At 40.2% G+C, this 14,063-nt stretch overlaps 1 protein-coding gene across 6 annotated transcripts in view; it reads right to left on the reverse strand.

Moving 5' to 3' along the window:
* LOC119720231 (neurogenic locus notch homolog protein 1-like) overlaps positions 1 to 14,063 on the reverse strand; it is a 43,116-nt gene that overhangs the window by 20,337 nt on the left and 8,716 nt on the right. For 5 of the 6 annotated variants that reach the window (XR_005270076.1, XM_038189852.1, XM_038189849.1 and 2 more), the window contains exons 2-17: positions 13,720 to 13,899; positions 12,358 to 12,495; positions 11,225 to 11,669; positions 10,199 to 10,378; positions 9,429 to 9,539; positions 7,904 to 8,124; positions 7,475 to 7,553; positions 6,222 to 6,386; positions 5,359 to 5,475; positions 4,228 to 4,488; positions 3,541 to 3,693; positions 3,168 to 3,352; positions 2,281 to 2,461; positions 1,741 to 1,887; positions 1,118 to 1,240; positions 260 to 379 (exon numbers count right to left, since the gene is read on the reverse strand). Coding sequence is in view for 5 of the 6 variants with exons in the window: in XM_038189852.1 (XP_038045780.1) it covers positions 260 to 379; positions 1,118 to 1,240; positions 1,741 to 1,887; positions 2,281 to 2,461; positions 3,168 to 3,352; positions 3,541 to 3,693; positions 4,228 to 4,488; positions 5,359 to 5,475; positions 6,222 to 6,386; positions 7,475 to 7,553; positions 7,904 to 8,124; positions 9,429 to 9,539; positions 10,199 to 10,378; positions 11,225 to 11,669; positions 12,358 to 12,495; positions 13,720 to 13,788 (2,695 nt within the window). In the remaining variant the exon portion in view is untranslated. The remainder of the gene's footprint in view (positions 1 to 259; positions 380 to 1,117; positions 1,241 to 1,740; positions 1,888 to 2,280; positions 2,462 to 3,167; positions 3,353 to 3,540; positions 3,694 to 4,227; positions 4,489 to 5,358; positions 5,476 to 6,221; positions 6,387 to 7,474; positions 7,554 to 7,903; positions 8,125 to 9,428; positions 9,540 to 10,198; positions 10,379 to 11,224; positions 11,670 to 12,357; positions 12,496 to 13,719; positions 13,900 to 14,063) is intronic. The other variant, XM_038189850.1, reaches the window with a different exon arrangement.

Consider the following 14,063-nt stretch of genomic DNA (forward strand, 5'->3'; position numbering starts at 1 on the left):
TAGCACAAAGAAATTGATAGGAATGGTGCTTGAACCTGCGACCTTCGGATTGCTGTTCCGGTGCTCTACCAATGGAACTATTTATCAGTGTTATTTTGGCAGTTGAGGATTTTTTATTCAAGGGATGTTGAAAAAAAATGAACAAGTATGATAGCTAAGCACATAGGAACATTACTATCAGTGTAGGGCAAAACATTAATTAAAACCAGGATATCAACACTACATCAATTTGAAATTCCATCCAAACACAAGCTAATACCTGTACATGTGAAGCCACTGCCTTCATAGCCTTGACGACACTGACATCTATATGAACCAATCGTGTTTGAACAGTCAGCACCACTGTCGCAGTCATTTGTTCCACTGCATTCATTGATATCTGCAATTGTGAAAAAGATCCTCAAAATGAAGCTAATGTGCACAGATTTAAATTAGCACACATACGTACTTTCTACCAATAAACTTTGGAGAATTAAATTTGTTAACGTGCAGGAAACGATGAAGAATACCTAAACTCCAGACAAAAACAAGCATTTTTACTGAGGTATTAAAGTGACAGTGCCAATGAATTTTGAAACACTTCAGACCATCAAATTTATTTCTAAAGCTTGATTCTTGAATGACACAAACAAAAATGTTTGTTGATGTTGATTCAGTCAACTCTCATTAATTATTAACTTGTGGCATGAAAGCTTAAAGATGAAAACAAAAATAAATCATTTTGCGCACAAATGACCCATCCTGCGAGAACCAGGCAGCCAATGATTCGAGTTTTGTAAAGAAACAATTCAACGACTAAAATATATTTGCATTTTTTTGTACAATGTCTCATTCGAAAGTGCATAACTTTTTTTATATGAAAAAAAAAAATCATCTAGCGCACAAATAATTGGCTGACAGCCAATAATTTGATTTTTGCTGACAAAAATTCAATAACTAAACATCTGTGCATTTTTTTGTTCAACACCTTGTTCTAAAGTGAAATTTTTTTTTCTCTGGAAAAAAGCAAGTGAAAAATCAAAACTATTTTCTTTTGGTGAAACTTGAAAAAATTGCACAGGAAAAGCATCTTTTAATGAAAGAGGTGGAAATCAATATGTATTAATTTTTGACCAACCTTGACAAGATGTGCCATCTCCGCTGAAGCCTGCATTACAGCTGCATTCATAACCACCTTGGGTGTTGTTACAGGTCGCTTCGACTGCACAGTCGTCAGTCTGTTGGTCACATTCATTGATTTCTAAAGGAAAGCAAACCCAACCCAAGTATTACCGAATGACTACATCCTACCGATACAATTACAGTTTGTGAGTTAACTACAGTCAAGTGACTTGAATGTTATCTTGCTGTGGTCTGCTTCATAGTTTATTCCAGTGATTACATTAGTCTAACCAATGTTTCATTCTGTTTTATTGGATACAAGAGATTTTGATGAGCTTGAGGTATGAATTTGGATGTTTTGGCGAATGCCAAGCCAAGATGACTCAAGACGTTGTATTTTATACACCGGTACTTTGGCATCATGCATAATGGTTCCTGCTCGTTATTCATTCATTCAAGTCAGTATATACTTGCCTACAATCCTTTGTGTGTCTGATGTACAAACTGGCATCCTGTCTCATTTGCGTATAAGCACAAGTCAATCATGCAATAAGACATAAAGACATGTGCTTGGAATACTACTGAATTGAACCTATCAACAGCAAGTCTCAACGATCGACCGACTCAAGTTTCACCTACCGATGCAGCGTTTGCCGTCAACAAACAAGGAGTAGCCAGAGTTGCAGCTGCAGTTAAAGCTATGGAGGGTATTGACACAATTTTGATCACATCCACGTCCGCCATTACTGGCTGGCTCATCTCTGTACACGACACACTCATCAATATCTGTATAGAAAGGAAACACATTGATTAACATTTGAAGCAATTTCCAAACCACTAACAAAATCACGTGTTATAAAGACAGCCCCAAAATATCAACCTTATATTTTTCTTAGTGTGGTCATATCAGAATGATAAGGCTCTGGCTTGCAATTACACATGCGCCTATGGACAAGTAGCTGCAGCCACAGTCCACAGACATGTGTGCTACAACAATCTGTAGCCAAGTTATTGTGCCACAAGGCTGCAACACGCAGTGAGACAGTGTGGGGAGGTAAACATGCAGTTACGTATCCGCATTCGTGGGGGGGGGGGTGTTTTCGATGAGTTTATGAAAGGCCATATAAGCATGCTCAGATGAAGTTCTTGCAGAGTAAGATCAATAAATCCTGAGCCTACCAATGCAGGACTTGCCGTCTCCCTCCGTTCCTTCAGGACAAGATCCACAGGTGAAATTTAAAGACGGTGGGTCATCATCAAAACACGCCACTCCAAGGAAGCAGGGGTTGTCTTGACAGGCGTCGTAGTTCATCTCACAGAAGTCACCTGACCAGCCAGGTGTGCAGTTACATAACACTACCTGGAAATTAAGACCAACAAATTAACTAACATTCAGCACATGCAGGTATCTTGTGTGGGTGCTAGGATTTACAGGAAGTAGTATGGGAACAGGGTACCCGATTGAAAAACCAATTCAAAAATTCAAATCCCAGAAGTTGCTGTTGAGATTGTTCATAAACGTCCACATGATAATACTACCACATCGGTGCATCAATACAACAAGATACAAGTGTGTATAGTAGCTTTACGGTGTAAACTGCAACTTTCGTGAGCATCATAAACGTAAAATATGCTTTGTTTTTCATGTAGCCTGGCTATGTCTGAGAAGTTACTAAGTTAAATTTGTAAAGTTGCTTTCGGGTACCGGATCCCATAATCTGGACCGATTCCTGACATCAATAGTCAGGTTCTGGTGCTTAGGTACCCGGTTCCGATGCACAGCCCTGGTGGGTGCATGCTTTCCAAATGTAGATTTTTTAAACCCAACAAAGGTAAAGAAATCAACAATGTCCTTATTATTTTCATGTAAAAGGGAACAATTTACACACATATGAAATGCTCTGTTTAAATTAATCAAAGATTTAAAAATTGTCAAGCTCTAAAATCTGGAAGCAGATTGTGTGTGCAAACGTAACCCTCAAAGACTTCGTGTAGCTTTTAAACACTGCTGCATTAAACATTAATGTGCACATTACTGCGTTTATACCACAGTGACAAATCCTTACCCCAAAACGGCCATCTGTGATGACGTTAGTACCCTCCACATACTCATCGTACAGACATGTACCAGCATTCTTACAGTCACAGAGCTTGACAATCGGCTCCAATGTTGCATTCGCTTTCCCATCAGTCACTAGGAAGCCAAGGGTGACCTTTGACCTATCGGCTGGTGTCCATGTGAATTGGCCTCCTGTAGTTAACAGCAAACAGTGTTGGTGTCAAAAAGACGTCACAATGTAGGGTAGGCAACAGAATTTTTAGTCACTTTTGTTTTGCAAGGATCCTGAAAATAGCAAGGACCATGCACTGACTCCAACCTTCTTTCAGGACAGTTCCGCTGTTGCAGAGCCGGACAGCAGTATTTAAGGTTACACTAACCTGGCGATGTAACAGTCCCCCCTGGAATCACCTCCAGTAACTCATATGATATGTCATCTCCATCAGGATCAACGGCTTCTATCTGCAGTGTGAAGGGTTGTCCAACAACTACCTCAACTGTCTCGACCAGTGTGACATTGGGCGGGAAATTGGCTGGAAAACATACAATCATCTTTAAATGTTGGAAAGGTAGATATTTGGGGAATTATTAATTAAAATAAATTGGGGGCAGTGTTTGAATTATTACGCGAACATCGGGTGGGGGGTTTTCAAAGAATCTTTACCCCCCTCCGGCATGACTCCCCCCCCCCCCCCCCCCGGAGAAAAAGAAAAGAAAAGAGAAAACTGCCAGAGAAACTGCATGTAAAAACCTGCTAAAACTTAGGCTTGTATCATTCACTGGATATCCAGTACCAACCTCCCTATCTGCTCTTGCAATTTTTCTATGGCCTGCTGGATATTTTCAAGTTTTTTTTCGGCTTGGAACTGCCCACCCCCCACCCCCCCCCCAAAAAAATATTGAAATAGCTCTGAAAAAAAGAGAGAATAAAGATTGGATTAACATGTAATTTGCTTGCAGCTTACGTCATTGAGTTTCTTTCAGTTTTCTTCAAAATGGATTAAAAAAAAAACGGCTACAATTTAAGTAGATTACAACATGAAAACCAAAATCAGAACATGACTTACTTGCTGCCATATTGTCAATAGAATTCTGCTCACTGAGTTGCATAGATGCCACACCGACATCCGTACTACCCGTTGCCAAGGCATCATACAAACACACTTTGTTACTTCCGCAGGCATCTCGAGCAGCTTGGAGCTTTGCCGGATCAGCTTCACTCATGAGATCGTCCAGGAACTTTGGTGTGAAACTGGGATCGTTCATGTTAGAAAAGCTCTCGCCCGGTGAAACGTAGTAGAAGAGGGAATCACTCTCTGAGATGGCCCCTGCACGAGGTCAAAGGTCGTACATCCAACACAATTACATGGCTGTGGCTAGGAATCACGCACATGCCTGTGGAAGGGGCTGCAGCCACTTCCCTTAGACCCATGTGTTATATCCAGCCGTAGCCAAGTACTTCAGACATGCCTTTATAGGCTGCGGCTGAATCATTTGTCTGGAACTACGACTACGTCTTTGTCCATTACAACTACTTAGGAACCATGTTTTGCTCCAGTAGCCCTTTTCACACATACTCTTTTTAATTTGGGGTTTTGCATTTCACTGTATGCTAAGTGCCTTCAGAGAGCCCAAGAACAAAATGTTTACGAGTTTACTAAGGTGGGGTTGTTACGCAGGGAAACGCATCACAACTCTACCACCAATCTCGCCAAAGTCTGCTGGCTACAGTTCAAATCTGCAAACTTCATGACACATCACCATTGATCATATTCAACAACTGATGTTGGCTCCCTGCGCGAACAAGAGAGGGCCTTTATGACCACTTTTGAAAGCCGTGTGGACGGGACACACTGTGTGTATGTACTGACTCGCGTGTGCCGGCGCAAAATTATGCACAAAGCAACAGTGTCTTCTGTGAACATCAGGCGTTGTCAGCAATGCGTTTGAATGTCTCTCCTGATGAGCACACCCAACTCTCTCTTTCTTACCAATGAGGGGGTACTTGTGCACGGATACCATCATAGCAAATGTGCATGATGGTTTATAGAATCTTTCCTCTGCAACCATCGTTGAGGTGTGTGTGTGTTTGTTCAAAAGATATGTAAGAGTAGACTTTTTGCTCATCCACTGTTATGGAATTAAAATTGCTCCCAAAACCTCAAAACTCATTGGTGAGTAAGGGTGTATTGACTTACATGTTTGACCAAATTGAAAGAAGTCTTGTTCCGACAGTTCTCCATCTGTACCAGTTGCTGTTTGTTGGGTGTTATCCCGTCTCAGAGCATCGTTACTTGTGTCCCCATCCCATACACCTGCACATAATGCATGCAAGTACTCCATGACAATTCTATTTTTATAAACTGGTTCAAGTGGTTAACAAGAGATATTGATGAAACCATGTGATTAGTTTCAGCAGCTGCTGGCACTGTGGTAAATACAGCACTGTAGTTTGTCTACCATGAGTGGTCAGGTCTCCTTGCCCCACTGTGCCACGTTATGTTGCACCTTGAGGTCATTTAACAACATCAAGTGGTTTTTTTTTTATTGTCTAACGATATTTCTTTCTTGTATGTGAGGCGTTCTGGCAAGACGAGACAAAACTTGGCAGAGATCGAAATGAGGGTTTGTGGATATTAGGAAAGAGAATAAAATTCTCCTTACAATACCCTTTGTTGCACTTCAGTTGCACACTTCGTCGAAAAGTTTTAAGTTTCCATTTATCGATGTCAAAAAGTAAAATGCTGAGAAAAAGCCCTTTAAAGTTGAAAGTTTTGTAGTCATGAAAATGAAAAGATACTATTTCCTTAAAATAAGTGTAGTAGATCATATCAAGAATGCAAGTATCACTAAATCTGAAATCACAAACATTTAAAAAATTTTCTCTACTACAGCCTGTGCCCAGTTCCGTCTCATTTTGCCAGAATGCCTACCAAATTATAATGTTACAATCACAAAGAAATACATTAATTTTAAGATTCATTACTACGCTACAACGCACATTAATGATCTCAAATGATATAAAGTTTACACAGGACATAAAATGAAATGCTTTGCTTACCCAGTAATCCCTTGGTTTTGTTCATGTAGTCTTCACTCAGTTGTGTGGTGATGTCAGCAAAGCTGTTACTGACTCCAACAGAGAACTGAATATCTGCCTGGTAGACTGCGATGATTTTGATTGGATTCTCCTCTCTTAGTACGGTGAAATTGCCAATAAGTAATCCTGAAATCATCAGATTGAAATACTCATCAAACAATAAGCCTCTGTACTGATGGCATCACGTCACTGCCACAGTACAGTATGTTTTTATGGATTTGTCAAGTGTAATAGTGTAATACAATGTAACACACTTGCTGATGGGTAATTTAAGGGGTCTAAAAATGAGCAGCATGCATAAATAAGGCTTTAGTTTAGGCTGCAAAAACTTTTGAACCTCTTTCAAACAACATAAAAAAAAAATTCAATACATATTGGGCAGCTTTTCATTGCCATGTAATGATGTAATTAATTCCCTTAAGCATTCCCTAGGATGAAATGTGCATGTTTCAATTGTTCTTTGTGTCCATGTACAGCATATAGGTACCGCCAATAATTACTCCACAATGAAAATACCAATTTTGCTTTTTCTATTCATAGAAAACTTGTACGCGAGTATTGTTGATGTCCCCTAGCGTGGCCCAGCCCCACTTTGCTTTTTCGCCTCTGGCCCCTTGCCAGAGCAAGCAAAAGATTTACCTGAAATTTCACAGTGAGTGAAATTTCATCAATCTCTATAATCATTCCCATTCATCAATCTTGAGCTTACCTACCCGTTACAAAGTTAGTGGAAAATGTATTTTGGCCTGATTTTCCAATTTTATTTCGAAGTGCACAATAAACCCTCTAGAAATGCGCCCAAAAATATAAAAAAATACTTTTCTGACAAAGTTCTAGCTAGCTGGGTATGCGAGTAGAGAGTGCCTTAAAGAAATTCTTAAATGTCAACTTGGGATTTTCTGAGACTTGTTCAAGTGCGCCATGTTAGGGAATACTTAGCTGATTTTGTGCCATATTTCCAGACACCACCGTTTTGGAATTGCGGACTAAATTTCATAACACTGAAATTGTTCATAAAGATTCAATGGCAAGCATTATTAAGGTAAAAGAACTAATATTTCACTGAATGAATGTGAAGTTTGCCAACAAAGAAGTTTGGAAACACTGCATGAGGAAAGTTGGGGGAACTGTTGAAGTGCGCCACGTTAGGGAACACCACTATTTAGGTGAAGGAATTCTTAAACCACTGTCCATGGTACGTAACCAGTTCTCACCATCAGCTGTGGGTGTGACACTCGCACCGTTAACTTTGGTTTCCAAATCGGTACCATCGCTGTTCAGTTTGATCTCAATCTGAAACAAACACAAAATACATCTTAGTGCCAGAGTCAATAGCAAGTCCATCACAGGTTAGGTCACAAGCTATTCAAATGAAATTCTAATGACAAAGCCATTCCTTTGTTGTTGTTTTGTCCCTTTACTTGTGACAGGGCGACCATGATTTACTTGTGAAATGACTTGTGATGAACTTGTGATTGACAAATATAAAAGGAAATTATAAAAACAATCTGCCTTAATGAACTCATCATACACAATAACACCAGATCATACATGGGATCATACACAAGAAACATCAAGATCGAAAACTGATTTGCCAATAGTAAGTCCTTTCTACAACATCTTGAAGAAAAAAAGGAGCTAACCCTTGCATCACCAACGTATTCAGCAGCGAATCCAGTGAAGAATGTAGCTTCAGAGAGTTGCTGGGTTTCAGAGTTCAACACTCGCTGTGTTCTGCCTTGTAGTTCAAACTGTCTCTGTCCACTGTCATCATTAATGAGAGTAATAGTGTATTCACCCAGACCATTGAAGGTGTACTCCAAACCGTCCAGTGTTCTCATGTGTGGGTCGCCAAAGGTCCAACCTACAATTTGGTGAAGAATTATCAATTACTGCATTTCTGCGGAAAATTGCATGTTTTACATGGCACAACTCAAGGTACCGGGGGGTGGGGGGGGGTGTTAAAATAACCACAAATTATGTTTGTCAACTTGGATAACACGCTCAGTTGCTTCTTTAGTTTAACTTTTAGCCGAGGTCATAATGATCACATAACACTGCTATTACCCATGCCACGTTTCATGAAACTACTTATACATGTATAGCTAAGAAATTTTTCTCACCTAATTATAACAAGCATTCATTTGGAAAAAAAAAACAGGTTACTAGCTTGCCGCTGGTTCAGTTTGAATATAGAGTAGCAACAACCAAATAGATAAGGAGCGACTTAAGGTTGACCCCAAAGAATGTTTGGTTTCAGACAGGCGAACTTAATACACTGGAGTATTGTGTACAAACAAACGAACACACGATTTTAGCAACAAACCGCCTTTGCATAACACCTATCTCCTGCTGCTTTCACACCACGTTATAAATAGCACCCGCTAAAAAAAACCCCACAAATATTTTGCTAGTATGGGTGGATTGTGATGAGATGTCGTATGGTCACTGCTTATTTTCATGCATTTGCATTGAGTTTACTGCTTCATGACTACAAAGGGACATATGAAATCCAGTCGCTCTTAAGTTGTTCTGAACGACTCCGACAGTCAATCTTTAGTCATCTAGCGCATCTATTTGCTCCTAATTGTTTCAGACGTTGGACTTTTCGAGCACTTAATTCAAATCTTGTTTTTAATCTGGTTTGGCGCTACTCAGGAATGTCTGTCTGAACCGGGTGTCAATTTCAATCATTGTTTTGTGACTAACTCTCCTCTGATTTTACTTAGCAAATATAGTTTCTTTAATACAAATACTTTTTTCTTAGTAACTCCATGAAATTAGGCCACTAAATTATTCTACAAAGTCAGTCATCTTTGGATCTGCCTTTGGGCTCCGTGCACAAGTACCCCCTCACCGGCAAGAAAGAGAAAGTTCGGGGAGACATGTACACCTTGTGCACATTTAGAATAAAATAAGTCATGCGTACTTTGCAAGACAGTAGGCACATGCAGTGTGTCCCGTTCATGGGGCTCACAATAGTAAAAAAGCACCCCTGTTGGCTCACGGAGCCCATTGTCACTGACTTGTAGGTAAGCCATTTACGGGGGAATGATAGATGTATTTCAAATAAAAGTCACACTAAGGCTTTTAAAACCTCCTCAGTGATGTCTGATTTGGCTACTGTTCACATTTGCACATTTGCACCCAGACAAATAGAAGACTCACTCCATCTAGGCGGGCGATATCTCCGACAGCTCTGAATTGGTCTCCATCTTCTGTACAGACGACACAATGAAGACTGCTCACAGCAGTAATAGCGCACTAAGAATCCTTGATCTGTCAAGGTTCAATCATACAACTGTTTGTGATCACGGTATTATTTGCAATAAGAGTTGTAATTTTAATTAAATTTTGCATTGCATTTCTTTGGTTCAATGATCAGCCTGTGAAGGGTTGTGAGAACCAAATGTAGTAACAATGCTGAGGTTGAGGTACTGCTCACCACGGGTCCAATCCATAATTCGATTGCAAGTCCAGATGCAAGTAACAGGGAATCAACAGTTACAAAGAAATGCCTTTGTCACAGCTATTTTGAATGACTTACTGGTATGTGGTTCTAATCAGAAGAACAAATTATGCTGACATTTGGAGCATTTGAAACCATTTTCTTTAGGGGATTGTTGACTTCTCAAAGTGTCCGTCTAAATATTTTTGAAACAACAAAAAAACTAGGAAGTAAATTTTGAAAAACATTTATTTTGTAGATTGTGTGAGGGAAAGTAATTAAAACTCATATGGCTTTAGACCAAGATTAGGAGTATCTGCACAATGAACAAATTTTCAAAATTTACTTTTGTGGTTTTGCTGTTATTTCAAAAATATTTAGGCGGACACATTTATGGGACACAGTGCAGAGTTTATTGATAATAGTCCGAGATGTACTACAAATTGGCTCATCATTGATGAGTTCTTTGAATCAATTAAACATTACCTACCAAACCAACTGTTAAATCGACTGTTTGAGAAGAACAAAGGACTTAATTGAAATGGCTCCATGACTGAAGCAACTCCGGCACTCAGTACACCCCTGAGAAAATCACATCTGGGTATGTTATAGCAACATTGTGGGCCAGGTAACCATGGAAACTGCAAACGCCGGACGTAGCAAATAGTATCTGAAGTAAAACAAGTACAGAAAAATAGATATCAAGCATCCAATATAAAATTAACACACGGATACCGTAAGTATAAGAATGAAATAATAGCACTATAGCAATTGAAATGCTTGCTTAGCAATGCAGCCATAGTATTTCATGTCTTTAATGAGGGAATAAATATGTGCTTGGTCAGTTTTAAACAAATATGTTTAAAAACCAGCTTGGGGCCTGGACACAGATTATGGCCAAAGCCAAACGCGAAGGAAATTATCGGCGACCAGGCCGCAAGCCAGTTTTGAAACCTTCCTGTTTAGAACCGACCAAGCACAAATTTATTCCCATTCATAAATACCTTTTGGTAAAAAAGTCCAAACAAATCAAAATTATAAATTTCTACCGACTTTGTTAAACACTTTTACTTCATGTTTTTGTAAACACCCCTCAGCTATGTTTATGGTATGCACCCGTCATGAGTTGTACTAAATATCTACATATACGGAGATTGGCGAGAACTGTACGATGTGACGCAGAATGCAGCAGTGCTAGTGTAGTCTAAATTTAGGACTCTATTAAATACGGACTCACTGGTAGTATTGGGCATGCGTAAGTGAGGACTGTGAAGGTTCAACCAATAAAAGGGTAGAAGGGACCTGATTTTATAGGAGTTCAAATTCCATGTGACACTGGGAAAAGTGTTTAAAACCAGCCAGTCAGCGTTTTATCAATTGTTCAAAACCACCCACCTGACAGGTTATCGACCAAAAGGAATAGTAAACAATCGCACGTTTTTACGAATAAGTTCAATACTATGAAGAAATTTGATAATTGGATATTTTTCATATAAAGACGTCACATTTTGCTCACCGAATCCTAGCGAAAACTGTGTGGGCAGGACGTATGGAATAGGTACCCATCTCCTGTCCCGACGAGCACTCTGCAGACTGCACGGACAGGTGTTAGCAACACTTGCAGCATACAAATCCAGGAAGAAGTTACTTCGCTGTTGATCATACCAATTATAGCAGAAGAGACGCGGATTGATAAAGTTGTCTTGTAGTGTATCCAGCTGGTAAACCCAACGTCCCATCATTCCAGAATTGCCTACGACGCTACCAGGGCGGAACACGGAGGTCCCCGGCGGTAAGTCCACATAGACTTTTTGTTCAAACCGCCCAGGGTTGAAACCCTGGATGACGTTTGGGTTAGCTAAGTAGGCTGGGTCCCAATTCATTCCACATGGATCATAGTTGAAGACAACATAACTATGTGCTCCGTTTGTCAATAGTATAGCTTGGAAGGTGTTGGTCTCCTGAAAAAAAGACACAATATTGAAAATATCAGTAAGCCGAGTTTTGTCAAATACGTATTGTTTAACAAGAACCATGCGTGCTACAAATTGTGTACTGAACAACCCGGTACAATCTCACATTGAACCACAGTTGACTGTCAAAGTATAGATTTACATGAAATCTACACTTGATTCAACAATCTTTATCATTGCACACACTCACCATTCTTCAGTGAGTGGAAAAAATTTCATGAAAAAAAATCCCAAGATTTTTAAAAAGTATTTATGAATGATTCAATGAAAATAAAACAGAAATGGGATGTATACAAATGTTTCTCATTTTAATGAAACATGCCTTGACGAGTCTATAGACTTATTCGGTGACAGCTATTTTCTGAGATGGCACTGCGGTGGCACCATGCAGGCTCGCGTGAGTCGTGCTCAGGTAGTACGCATGCACTATGGGGCTCCTTCAACCGAAAGTGTTACCAAAATGCGTGCCTCATCTCTAAGAAACAGTGCGGCGTGCGCAAGAGTGTGGCACCACCTCAAAAATGGTTTTTAATTTTGTTCGCTAGATTACACTATAGTCAAAACTGTCTCTCTAGTTATCTTTGCCAAGTGCTATAATGATTGACATCACATTTGGTGAAATACTTCTTCGTAAGGTGTATAAAATCAGGATAATCATGATCATAGAGATACTTACAGGAGACAGCGAGACAGCCTGGACATTACTCCATGTGATGACGAGGACCCAATTAGCCAAGAAGCTGTCATATTGTGCTGACACGATATTACTCAAAGTACCCAACATGGTACTATCCGTCGAAGGGTTGTCATAAAGCTAGCATAAAAACAACAGAAATAATATAGACATATCAAGTACGTCATACCAATAGGCAACTGACAGACAGAGTTGTAATGGCTTGAGTCAATGACTGGACTCGAGTCTGACTTCAGTCCCAATTTATGGCAACTTGACGCAACTCGGCTCACGTCACAGCGAGCAAATGACTCGACTCGACCAGGTTTTTTGGGGGGTAATTATTTTTTTGGTCACACAATTTGACCTAGGTGATATGTATGTGACCTATTTTCGAGTAGAATAATAGGGGTGTATGTGGTGCTACCAACTTCAAAATAGTCCTCCCCCCCCCCGGCCCCCCCCAAAAACCCAATTTTTTTGTGAGCCCCCCCCCCCCCCCCCCAAATCCTGGGTGCTCCACTGGACTTGACTGGAGTCCCTCATCAGAAGACTCGACTCGACTCCAGTCACAAAATAGAGTGACTCACTACAACTCTGTGGACAGGCAACCCAAACATTCAAGCATATTTGCATTTGGCCACAGAATACAGTTAAAACGACCGCGCTGAGTTTGCCAACAGTTATTGCCATCATGTGACTGCACCATCCAATTTTGTAAACAGATATGACATGGTCGACAAGATGTGATGCTGTGATTGCAAGGTACTACTGACAAAAATCAACAGAGGGAGGTGTCATCACACACCATAGCAGGCAACATATACAACGCAAGAAGGGCTGGTATAATATCAAGCTAATGATAGCACAACTCGGAGAAGAACTGTACATTGAGGAATTACTAAATTTGAACCTGATAGGAATGATGTGCGTGATCAGTCGATTGCGCTGTGCTATCGGTTGATCATGATGTTATCGGTCGATCGTGCTACCACCAGTCGAACACCTTTTCTTTCTAATTAATGTCTCTGGAGGATTTTTATTTTAACAGGCAACTAAAAGCTGAGATGTCCTACAGAATCGACACATCACGCACCGCAACTGATCCCGCCCAACATATATGGTCCATTTCAGGAGGGAAATCCAAATCTCTCTGACAGCGTTTGGGTTCGTGGTGAGCAGGAGACAATTCCCTGTTGCAGCTGGCCATGCTGCCTACTCCTAGATTATGCGAAACTGACTCCACCAGCACTCTGTCAGACACGACGTGAATTCCATCTACATAATAATAGGCTAGATGCGTGCCCCCAGTTGCCTTGCCCTATATCCCTTACCCCAATTCCTAGGCTGATTCAGCTTACATACCTGCCAAAACACATTGTTTGTGGAGTCAAATGCTTCGGCTTGGACGTCTGCCCAGAATGGAGCTATCATTTTTTCGTTGCCGGTGAAAGAGGAACTGAAAGTACTCGGGAATGCTTGTTTGAAGTTGGTAAATCTGACTCGTCGATTATTGGACAGGATAATCACACCGTTGTCAGTGAACTGATAACAAGATTAATACACAAATGTAAACAAATTGTTGCTAATTGCAAAAATAAAAGTGCTGTTTATTTATTATTCATAATGCATATTGGGGTATATGTATTGTACTGTTATTTCTTGCAAGCTCTTGGACAGTGCCGAGTATACAGAGCTTATTAATACTA

Source organism: Patiria miniata, unplaced genomic scaffold (genome assembly GCF_015706575.1).
Source record: "Patiria miniata isolate m_02_andy unplaced genomic scaffold, ASM1570657v1 HiC_scaffold_9, whole genome shotgun sequence".
NCBI classification, from domain to species: domain Eukaryota; kingdom Metazoa; phylum Echinodermata; class Asteroidea; order Valvatida; family Asterinidae; genus Patiria; species Patiria miniata.